General features: G+C 30.4%; 1 protein-coding gene across 4 annotated transcripts in view; it reads left to right on the top strand.

Annotated features, from left to right (window-relative positions):
- Window positions 1-10,348: 10,348 nt before the first annotated feature.
- Window positions 10,349-12,458, top strand: part of LOC142229390 (uncharacterized) — a 41,301-nt gene continuing 39,191 nt past the window's right edge. For 3 of the 4 annotated variants that reach the window (XM_075299944.1, XM_075299943.1, XM_075299942.1), the window contains exon 1: window positions 10,350-11,452. In XM_075299944.1, coding sequence (XP_075156059.1) covers window positions 11,408-11,452 — 45 coding nt within the window. In that variant the 5' untranslated portion in view covers window positions 10,350-11,407. Of the gene's footprint in view, window positions 11,453-12,458 lie in introns of all 4 variants that reach the window. The other variant, XM_075299945.1, reaches the window with a different exon arrangement.

Genomic DNA, 12,458 nt, shown 5'->3' with positions numbered 1-12,458 from the left:
GCACAAGTAGTTGATGCAGGTCGGATGATATTAAAAATGGGCCATATTGGACCACTTTTACGTATAGCCCCCATATAAACGGTCCCCAGATTTGGCTTGCGGTGCCTCTTAGAGAAGCAAATTTCATCCGATCCGGTTGAAATTTGGTACGTGGTGTAAGTATATGGTCTCTAACAACTATGCAAAAAATTTTCCACATCGGTTAATAATTCAATGATTAAAACCGCTATGTTCATCGTAATTAAAGGAATAGGAAAAAAAATTATGTAATATGGGGAAAAATTTTAAAATTTGAAGCAGGACAAAAAGTGAAGCAGATTTTTGGAAGAAGGAGTGACGAAGTAAATTTTATGAAAATGAAGCAAAATACTTCGATTGAAGTAGTAGCGGCAGCACTGATGGTCAGTACCGTAGTACCCCCTCGAATGATTTAGTACCTTTTGTGTAGACATTTTTGAGCAGATATCAGACTTATAGTACAATAGTTTTGACCAAATATTTTAATATTTTGAGAAAGTCTTTAACACACTTATTTGCTAAAAGTCTTTTACAAATTCGGGAAAACAGACAAGTTCATGCGGGAAAAAAGTCGATTTTATAATAGCCAAAAAACACGATTTTATTGAATTTCAAGAATGTTTTAGTCGAAAAAAGCATGTGTTTCAATATTACACTTCCACTCGAACACTTTCTAGATAAGAAGTTATCGATCGCGTGCTAAAATGAACATTAAATCACGGTCGAAACTTGAGACAAAAATATTATTTTGCAAACATTTATTTCTTCAGAAAGTTTTGACAAAATTTTATTTCTCCAGAAAGTTTTATCAAAATTTTATTTCTACAGATATTTTTGAGAATTTTGTTAAAATTGTATTTTATTTTTTTGTCAACGTTTTATTTCTATAGAAAATTTGACAAACTTTTATTTCTATAAAAAATTCTGATACAAATTTTCTTTGGAAAATTTTATCACAATTTTATTTCTATTGAAAATTTTATCAAAATTATATTTCTATAGAAAATTTTATCAAAATTGTATTACTATTGAAAATTTTATCAAAATTTTATTTCTGTTGAAAATTTTATCAAAATTTTATTTCTATTGAAAATTTCGTCAATATTTTATTTTTTATAGAAAATTTTGTCAAAGATTTATTTCTATAGGAAATTTTGTCAAAGTTTTATTTCAATAGTAAATTTTGTCAAAATTTTATTTCTACAGTAAATTTTGTCAAAATTTTATTTCTATAGAAAATTTTGTCAAAGTTTTATTTCTATAGAAAATTTTGTCAAAATTTAATTTCTATAGAAAATTTTGTCAAAGTTTTATTTCTATGGAAAATTTTGTAAAAATAGTATTTTTTAGAAAATTTTGTCAAAAACTTATGTTTATTTATCTACAGAAAATTTATGAAGTACCATGAAGTACAACTGTGGCAAACGTGACTACAATACTGCGGTAGTCTTTGTAAGCGGATATGAAACTAAAAAAAAATATTTAAAATTGAGGAGTTGACAAACAAAATTTTATTTTCTTTAAAATTCAGTCTGAAGGAGCTCTTGACAATAATCTTCCAATGGAATTTTTGTTGAATCTTAGTGAAAAGTATTTTTTCTCTCAAAAAAATACTTTTTGTACTTTTTTAAAACGTGTATTTTCCATCCCTGGGTGGATGTCAATAAATTCTACGATATTAATATTCTACCCTCCATATTCACAAACATTATCGTGAAATTAACTAACTAGCACAAATCATGGTGAAAGTTGAATGATGGTTAAGTTAGGTACACTGAAAAAAAAGCTTGCCCGTTTCCAAAGATTTTGTCTTTACTTTAAAAACTTTGGTATTGATTCCGAGCCAAAGAAGCGGAGAATACAAGTAAGGATACTTTTAACACACAATTCTCTTTCAAATTTGGGTTTTGTGTACTTGCTTCTAGGAAGCAAATTTTAATTTTTCGCTTTCTCAGCTTTTTTTCTTCATATGCTCTCAAAGTCCTTTAAAAACGAGTTAACAACAACTTTATTTTCCAAATTAAGACTCGACTTCCAGTAAATATTTTGCTATGTTTCAAGGAAAAAACGTCTTTAAAATAAAGTGTTGAAAAACATGTCCTATATTTGAACGAGTTTTTGCTTTGTAGTCAAGATGCAGAAAGACAACAAATTTAAAGACAATTTCATTAAATTTAAAGAATTTTTCTGAATTATTAAAGTCAAGTTGACCTTAGCCCAAACATTTTTTCTTTCATGTTATGATACCCATTTTTAAGTGAAATCGAATTATAAGGATAATACGACTTCATTGAAAAGTTTATCGACTTTTGGACAAGGAAAAAAACTGTATATTAGAGAAATGCGTCTTCTATGCTAAGCAAAATTTGCATTCGTATTTTATAGACATGAAATCTTTGACCTCACGACAATATTTTTTTTCAGTGTAGAGAAGCTTTGAAACACTTTGAAATGTCACCACCATTACAGAGAGGGGATAATCGAATGGGATTGAACACATGACCCTTTGTATTCAAAGCAGACATACTAACCATTGCACCAAAACTACCGGTTGGAATAGCTTGGAAAGTTTCAGAATATGTTGGAGACAGTTATGCTACAATACGCTGAGGACAATGCCACTTGTTGGGAGATTTTTAGCAGGATAACGACCTGAAACACTCATCAAAGTTGGTGATTGAATGGTTTCGGGATAATAATTCGACCGTTGTTGAGTGGCCAAGTCAGTCCACCGACCTTAATCCCATTGAAAACCTTTGGGGCGAACTCAAGACACAACTCTCTCTAAGCTTCCCTGCAGCTACAAAAAACAATTGTGGGAAAATATTCACAAAGTATGGTATAATGTACAGGTAGAGATTTGCCGTAATTTAATTTCATTCATGCCTAAGAGAATAGAAGCTGTTCTTAAAAATCCCGATAAATATACAGGATATTAACGACCTAGTTTGATGCTTATAGCAAACACTAACTTCCACGTACAAATTCTTATATCATTTGCACGTTTTTTTTGTCATATACACCTGTTTTACTGTCCACATAAAATTCGACGAATTTCTTGAATTTACTTTATTTTAAGTTATTATTTACTTCTATCTGAATTCTAAACTAATTTTCATAATACACGAAATATGTTTACTTTACACGGATGAAAAAGACTGTTTTTCATATGTTTGGCTATAAACATTATATGTTTGGAACACACATTTTTAAACACAATATTTTTGAGTGCAAGCATATAATGTTCATAAACTAGCATAACATGTTTGGGACATATATGTTAATATGTTAGAACATATTATGTTTGGGACATAAAATATTTGTAAATATAATATGCTTTGAAGCAAACATATATTAATTTAGAAATAGTCTATAAACATATATGTGTTTAGTAGCTTGGAGCGCTATTTAACAGGGAGCGATATTGAATTAAGTTGGTGGTTGTTGCTTGTTATTACAAAATTTACATTTTATTTTTCCTTGGGCAATTGATCAGCTACTCCTTTGATCCTTACAAACTGTGTGGTCCGCTGTTCGAATCCCCGTCCGGCAAAAGGTAAAATTAAAATTAAAAAAAATTGAATAATTTCTTCTACAATGTGTGTATTACAGAAAAAGGTGCTTAGAACTACAAAATCTCGTGGAAGTGAGAAAGATGTGGGGGAATATACAATTAGGCAGAAACAAAATTTTGAGCATTCAGGTCGAAAACCTATGTTGTTAGCACCTATATTACCTGTTTATTTTCATAATTCATTATGATTGTAAATATATAAATAAATAAATAAAATTTTGAGCACAATATTGTTTGGGAGAATTTTTTTAAGCATATAATATTTTTGGGTGCAAAATGCTTCCAAACATACTATATGTTCACAATATAACATACTGTTTTTTGGAAGACAACATTATTGAATTTGGATGCAAAAATACAAAATGTTTGGAACTTAGACTACCCAAACATATATTGTTTAGACCAATATGCTTTCAAACATATTATATATTAGAAGAGATCTAACATATAAATGTTTAGGCAATACCCAAAAATGTATATGCTGGAAGCAAAATATGTTTGGGAGTATATGTTACAGAAGCGATTTTTTATGAGGGTGTATAAATTAATCCGAAATATTCCATAAAAAGCATAAATTATAAAAACCATGACCTCGTTTAATAAAAAATACTTACACCTATTATTCCGTCCACATGTGTATACGTTAATATTTTGGAAAATATTATGTTTGGGGCCTTACATTTTCTTAATATCTCTGGATTGAAACATAAAAAGTTTGGAAATTTCCTATAAACATATATATGTTTAGAAACGTCAGAGAGAGCGTGAGAGTAGAAAAAAGATAAATATGGCGACGGAGGATAACGAAATACATATATAGATATGTAAGTTTAATATCAACAAAAGTGTAGGTTGCTGAGTACTCGTCCATGATTGCTTATCGACTTAAATTTTTCTAAATACATTACAAACATAACATACATGCTTATTTCTATTCTAACACAATTATATTTAAGAAATTTTGTTGCAAGCAAACAAATGTTTAGAAACTGGAACTAACTAATAGATGACCTGTCGCACTCCGACTAGAAAATGTTGAAGAAGCCCAAATGAATTTTCTAACATTTTGTTTTGTATTTTTCGTAAAGAGAAAATTTGCTCAAAATTATATTTTGTAGTTTCGGGGTTTTAGTCGTAATTTTTTGTTCAACTATAAACTTTTGAATATTTAATTTGATTATAAATCATCTAGTGTATGAAAAAAATTTTCAAATTGTGGATATAATAGGAAAAATGTAAAATCGAATCTCAGAGAGAATTTGTAATTCTTGTATCTATGACTGGAACTAACTATTTGGAGACTTAAACAAAGATATGCTTAGGGTGAAACATTACATGTTTGCACAGCGCAAACATTTTTGTGTTTGAACAAATTCTGAAAATATATATGCTTGAAGCAGAATATGTTTGGGAGTACATGTTACAGAGGCGATTGTTTTCAGGGTGCAGAGAGGGAATATGATCACCTCCAAGAGCAAAATGTTATTTTTGGACGGTAAATATGCAATATGTTTGTCGCAATCATGTTATTTTGTATCTGTATTTGTATCTGATTTGAACAACCATTTTATGTTTGGCGAGAAAACAAAATTGTCGCGTAAAAAAATTTTGCCCATCCAAACGTTCCCCATCCAAAAATGTTTGAACTATTCATTATGAGGAGACAATAGCCCAAATAAGTCAAATTTGCTATTGTAAAATTCTTTCATTGCATAGAACATTTCACTGTATAGAAATTCATTAAAATGCAAGAAAATGAGATAGCAAAACCAATGTTTTTAACATCATTTCGCTATAACGAAGCTCAAATGCATAAATTGAATTAATAATAGACTTCTGAACTCATATATTTGAAGCGTAAAGTTGTGAACGATCCCTCTTTATCATTAATACTACCATTTCAATGCATATGCGAACGTAAATATGTATCTGGAAGATACGCAATGAATTATTCACAAGAGAGAGTGAGAGAGTGAAAGATACTGAGAGGCCATTTGTCCAAACTCTTCAAAAGTCTTCGCTAATATTCTCCACTATTTTAACACATGTTAGTACGCGTCATAAATCGGTTTATGTCTCTGCTAAATATTAATAATTTGTACTAAACTAATTTACCGACAAAAATACAGGAACTCAGCGTTGAAATTGGGAAGTACTTGAAGAATAATGCAAACACCGATGATAATAGCTTTTAAACTCTTCGCTTGCATTAAAATTGTACCAAACCATGGATTTATCCGGCAACAAATAGGGTGAAGGGAAAATCTATTGCCCATTTCGATATGAATACTATAGTGACCGATAACACCGTTTACTTCTTGAGCATTAAGACAGTGTGACCAGACCAAAAAAAAAACTACACAAAATATTAAAATGCTAAAAACTAATCGTAAATTTAAAGTTTTTTAATGAAGCGATTATTTTTTAAAAGTTCGTTTTTAATGTAGCCGTAGAAATATATTTTATTTTTATATTTTTTATAGGTTACGTATATTTATAGGTTACGTATAGACATGTCTAGAACCATTACATGGCCATAAAGACCATGTACATTGTTTTCGTGACCATTTAATTTTTTTGCAGCGAAAAGAATTTTATAAAAACATTGAGCAGGTACACACGATTTTCATTTTGCGCGTCAGTCGTGTGTTGATTGTTTCTTGGAATGGACGGAGAATACGGGTTTTGTGTTACTTTATTTATTCAGAAGTGGCACGTGGTTTTATGTGAACACAAAAAGGAAAGTGTAATTGAAAAAAATGTACCTGTTTTTTGTTCTGCATTTTGATATATGGTATAATTTATTTTTATTTGCAGTTAAATGATGTCTGCGTTGGTACATTTGATGGACACGAAATAAATATAGAATGATTACTTATTGTTGAAAATGAACCAAAATAGAGTGTGTACATATATGTGATGTTTGCTTGCACGACATTATAAATACAAATAAACAATGACTTGGTTTATAAATAAATAAAAACAAATAAATAAAGTTAATTTTGTGTTTTCTTTTCTCAAGTGGCGTCCTTTTTTCGACGACGAAAAAAGTTTTGAGTTTGTGACCAGTTCTTTTAACTGGAAGAAAAACATTTTTGTCGAATACCATAAGATTTTAGATCGTGACCATTGTCTTTTAATGGGAACAAAATTCTTTTAGATGAGGACAATTTTATTTTTCTTAGAACCATGGTCACTGGGCCAACATGGTTGCAGGTGAAAATGTTACATGGTCGCCGTCAAAATAGCTCCTATCATATTATTTTGCCCTTCGAATATGATTGTGACAATCGTGTTTCTTCTCTGCGTGTACATACATACAAGAAAAAGTGTCTATTCAATTCAATATTTCATTGGTTTGTATTAAATAAATTTATGTCAATTTTATTAATTTTATTAACACTAAAAAAACAGAAGTCTACCTCCACCAGAGACGTACGCAGTAAGAGGGTACGGCGGCTTATTTCTGGCACCCTAGAAATTTTTTCGAACCCATACAAAAGCTTTTGGCCAAACAGACACATTTCAGGGGTCCGAGTAAACAGAGTAAGTTTTCTTGTGCTTTAATTTACATTGAATATTTGAGGTAAGCAAAATTGCATTAAACTGTGAATAATTTGGACAAAAATAATAAAATTGAACTAAAACCAAATATTTTTTTTTTAATAATTCATATAATAATAATTCAAATTCAGCATCAATTTAAGGGTAGACATTTCTTCTGTGCGTAATCAGTTATAGATCCCATATAATCAGATTCCTAATTCCGCCTTTTCGGTTTAGAACCTAGATCCATTGCTAAAATGAGTTATATAGGTCTATACTGAACGAAAATTTTTCTTTTCAAAGGAACATACATTTAGACATACGAAGTTTTCTTTTGGTACTAAAAATTGTTCTTTAAAAGCAAATATAAACAAGTAAGGAAAGTCTAAAGTCGGGCGAGTCCGACTATATTATACCCTGCACCATTTAGTAGATCCACAATTTCGATACCATATCAGATCCGTCAAATGTGTTGGGTGCTATATATAAAGGTTTTTGTACCAAATATACACATTTAAATCTGGCTCGATCTGGACAAAATTGTTTAGACTCTACAAAATCTATAGACTTAAAATTTAAGTAGGCTAATGCTCTGGGGTGGAACACTGTTCCACAGTGTGGCGCTGGATATAAATATGGCAAATCTTATTAAATCCGAAGCAATTTTTAGGCAACTTCGCAAAAGTGTATTTATGATTAATCGGTCGATTACACTAGTTTACACTGAAAATGTACATTTGATGAGAGGTGACTTTTCTTATGTATTTTGATCTGCTGAATTCGAAAAAAAAATTATGGAACAGTTTTTGAGATATCTTGTTATTTTTAGTTTTTCGCTTTTTTTCACTAAACAAATTATATCTCGAATTAGAAATGTCCGATTATATCGCTGAACTTAACTTGTCACAGATCCAATAATACACGATTATTATTCATTTCAATACCTTTCATTTAAATGTTGACAACGATATAATCGGACATTTCTAACTCGAGATATAATTTGTTTAGTGAAAAAAGAGCGAAAAACTAAAAATAACAAGATATCTCAAAAACTGTTCCATATATAATTAATGGAATATAATTTGTTTAGTGAAAAAAGAGCGAAAACTTAAAAATAACGGGATATCTCAAAAACTGTTCCATAAAAAATTAAAAAAAAAATCGAATTCAGCAGATCAAAATACATAAGAAAAGTCACACCTCATCAAATGTACATGAAAATGTTTTACAAGGAAAATGTTGGTATTTTGGTCATTTTTGCCGAAATCAGAAAAACATATATATAGGAGCTATATCTAAATTTGAACCGATTTCAACCAAAATCGGCATGCATATCCAGAACGTTAATTCTACTCTCAGTACAAAGTTGAAAGTAAATTACAGTAAAACTTTGGCCTCTGTGGTTTTGTGAGTGTAAATCGGGCGAAGCTTATATATGGGAGCTTTAGCTAAATCTGAACCGATTTCAACCGAAAATGGCATGCATATCCAGAACGTTAATTCTACTCCCTGTACAAAATTTAAAACAAATCAAGGTAAAACTCCGGTTCTGGGGCCATATAAGTGCATATCGGGCTAAAGATATAATGGGAGCTGTATCTAAATCTGAACCCATTTCAACCAAATTCGGCACACTTTATAACACTGTCAGTTGCACTCCTTGTGCAAAATTTGAAGTAAATCAGGCTGAAATTCTGGCTTTTGGGGCCATATTAGTAGATATCGGGCGAAAGATTTATGGTATATGCATTAGCGTAGCTAGACAATTTTCCTTGGGGGGCTATAGCCCCCCTAGCTAAAAATTAATGGACTGAAGATAGGGTCAATTAAAGTTTTATTTTATAAAAATAAATAAAAACTCAGGCTTCATCTTAACTAGACAATTAATTTATAATAAAGCAAATAAAAGTAGTTCCACACTTTTTCCAGAAAAAAAATTTGGGAGTTGTTAAAAGGCACAACTTTAAAAGCAAATTATTTAAAGTATGTCGACAAAATGCAAATTACATTCTAGAAAAATTGCGAAAATTTGAAAATATTTTAGGTCAAACGTTCCCATTTCACATTATTTATTTGGGAAAATATCGCAAAAATGTTTAATTCACACTGAATTCGGATCACACCTTAAAAATGATGCAAATTCAGTGCAAGTTGAAATAGTGGGCATCCGTCCTATTCATTTAAATTCATCGTTTCTGCGCCAATTTTGCACCACTTCCGAACACAAAAAGAACAGTTTTACTACTTTTTTGGCGATTTTTTTTTGCAGCGTTATTAAGATATTCATTTATGGAAGAATAGTTTTAATATCGTTTAATATTTTTTTTTTTAAATTAAATCGACTAAAACTCTGACTAAACAAAATAATAAAGGTAGTTTAGTTATTAAACTAAACATAAATTTAGGAACTTAAATCATAAGTTCAACCACAGTTTTATTTCATAAATATCAGACTTCAAACATTCACTTATACTAATTCACTTGTATAAAAAAAACTATATATTGCCATCGGCAACTGCTACCATGAAAGTCTTTAGCGGAACTTTGTGCGGTTGTATTGACTTGTTTAATATTATATAAAAACAATGGAAAATCGTAAATAGGTTATCAAATTCTGGGGGGCTAAAATTTTTCTGGGGGGGTCTAAGCCCCCTCCCCAGAGGCCTTCCTACGCTTATGGGTATATGGGACCTATATCTAAAACTGAACCTTTCAAACAACACAAATAGTTCGAGTGTAGACTTTTTCGACAAAATATACTTGTTTAATTTTATTTTCATTCATTAATATATTTTATTTTACTCTAAGGTTATTAAAATTATAGTTTCTGCAATTGAAAAATAAAACCAATAGCTTGAAACTAACGAAATTTTAGTCTGTTTCAAAAAAAAAATCGCAAAATATTTTATATACAGTCTTTATACAGTACATTTAACATCTGTCAGATGCAATCCCCACCACCACAGTTGTATTCAACAGATAAATCAACCACACATACACCAAGTATTAAAGCCTCAAAATAGCAAAACATGATAAATGTCGTAAGCACAGCAAAATAAACAATGTCATTTATAAAAAGAAAATAGAAAAACAGAGATTCAATACAACGAAATGAGAGCCAATTGAGAAAGAGAGCAAGAGCGAGTGGCCCCCCATATTACTGGTAAACATTCAACCTAGCTCCACTGCTATGCAAAAACAGACAATGGAAACAGTCTATCGGGAACTGAATTTGCGATTGGGGATGTTTTTGCGATATCTATACGAGTATCGGTATCAACAAAACAAAAAAAAAAAAAAACGAAAAAACAGCAACGGTAAATAAAATAAGCGTCACACTCTGCATTCGTCAAACAACGGCAAACACGAAATGGTGACACAAGAACAACGGTGTTAACACAGTCAAATGCTGCCGCTGCTGCCTTAAGTAACTGTAAATAAACCCCCCATATAATAATAATAAAAGCAAAAACAAAAATACCTACACTTACCACCATCCCAAAAGAAAAAGATAGCAAAGAGATACAAAAACGTTTCATGAGGGGTTTTTAATGTGGGGAGCGGAAGAATCGGAAAATTATAACCCATTCTCCATCTCTCTGTTAAGGGGGGAACGCATACAGCTGACTGGCTGTGAGAGGCAACTAACGAAGATAAAACAATAAAGCAACAACAACAAGAACAAATATGTACTACATGCATAGAGAAAAATCGGGAGTATGAAAGAAGCGACCACCACAAGACCATCGGAGAAAATCGAATTGAAAATAACTGCTGCAAGTTAGTTACAATAACTGCTGGAGCAAATTTTCCTCCATACAAGACAGACCATCAGAGCACCACCATTACCACCTACCGCTATCGTAGTAGAGAAAATAGAACGCATGAATGTGCATGTAACGAACAAAGCGACCACGATACGGATAGTCAAATGAAATACGGAAAAAGCATTGGGAAAAAATTGTTATGAAATTTTCATTAAAAAAGCAAATTAATAAATAAAGTTCACAAGATAGTTTTCTAATCAGTAAAGAGGAGCAAAAAAATAAAAACAATTAAAAATAAAAGAAAAAATAAGCGGATGTGAAAGTGCAGAGAAAAAAAAATAAATATTAAAAAATATAATAAATTGTTCTGGTATTGCATTTTTTTAATGAAATGTGGTGATATTTAAAAATATTGAAAAATAGTTGCATAAATTTGGAGTTTTTTTTACCAAAAAAAAATTATATTTGTATAACTCCACCTTTTGTACTGCAAACAATCATCATGTCAACGGAAAGCAATAACACTCCTGTAGATCCCAGAGTTCAAGTAAGTGACTACACCTTTATATCGATATATAATTCGTCATTATGTTTCCATTTCCCAGAAGGTGTCTTGTACATTTTCTTTTTTGCGACAATATTATAGCAAAAAATCCCAATTAAAATCAGTGCCAAGCCCACACATATTTATCGCAAGATTAATGGAAAATCATTTATATCTTGAATATAAGTATGTATGATGTATAAATTTAGTAGCCAAGTGTGTATGTAGGCACATAGATACAATTATATATAAGGGTGTCACGAAAAAAATGGAAATGTCATTATAAGCAGAAAATTATAAATAGTCTACAAAAATTATTAACCTAATAAAAAAAGACGAAAATGTCAAGACTACTTTGAAATCTTAGACGCTGCAAAAAGCATGACCGGTTTCTAAGATTTTGTCTATACACTAATGATTTGGTAGTGAAAAAACCGATGTATAACATAAAAAAATATTGTTGTAGAAAAATGTTTGGTAATAAATTGCCGCTGGTGAGATTTGAACAAGCGTGCTTTAGTTTTTCATTCATAATAATAAAGAACACACAAACATTTTTTTCTGATTCAATCACGAAATTAATTGATCCAATTAATTTCTTAATTTAAATGTCTTCAATCACAGAAATGATAGTATCAATTAAAAAATTAATTGAAGGCCAATTAAAAAATTAATTGATCCAATTAAAAAAATTATTTGATACTATTAATTTTTGTTTCAATTAAAAAATTTGTTGATTCAATTAAATTTTTAATTGAATATTTTATTAAAAAAAATAAAATTTTAATTGGAAAATTGTTCGTGAATTTTTTTTCTGTGAACATGGCAGGAAGTAATAGTTAGAATGTCATGCCGTGGTGTCATATGACGTTTGAGGCTGAGTGTGGTAAAGCGCTCTGTCAACATACCCAGGATCAACCCCCGGTGGAAGCGAAGATGTTTTTAAATTTTTAAAAATTAGATAAAAAGAAAATAAAAGCGTGACAAAAAATACTGATAAAACGTGAAA

This window comes from Haematobia irritans, chromosome 3, assembly GCF_050003625.1.
Source record: "Haematobia irritans isolate KBUSLIRL chromosome 3, ASM5000362v1, whole genome shotgun sequence".
Taxonomy (NCBI): Eukaryota; Metazoa; Arthropoda; class Insecta; order Diptera; family Muscidae; genus Haematobia; species Haematobia irritans.
Note: the sequence above shows the minus strand (reverse complement) of the source record. Positions and strands in the feature narration are given on the sequence as shown.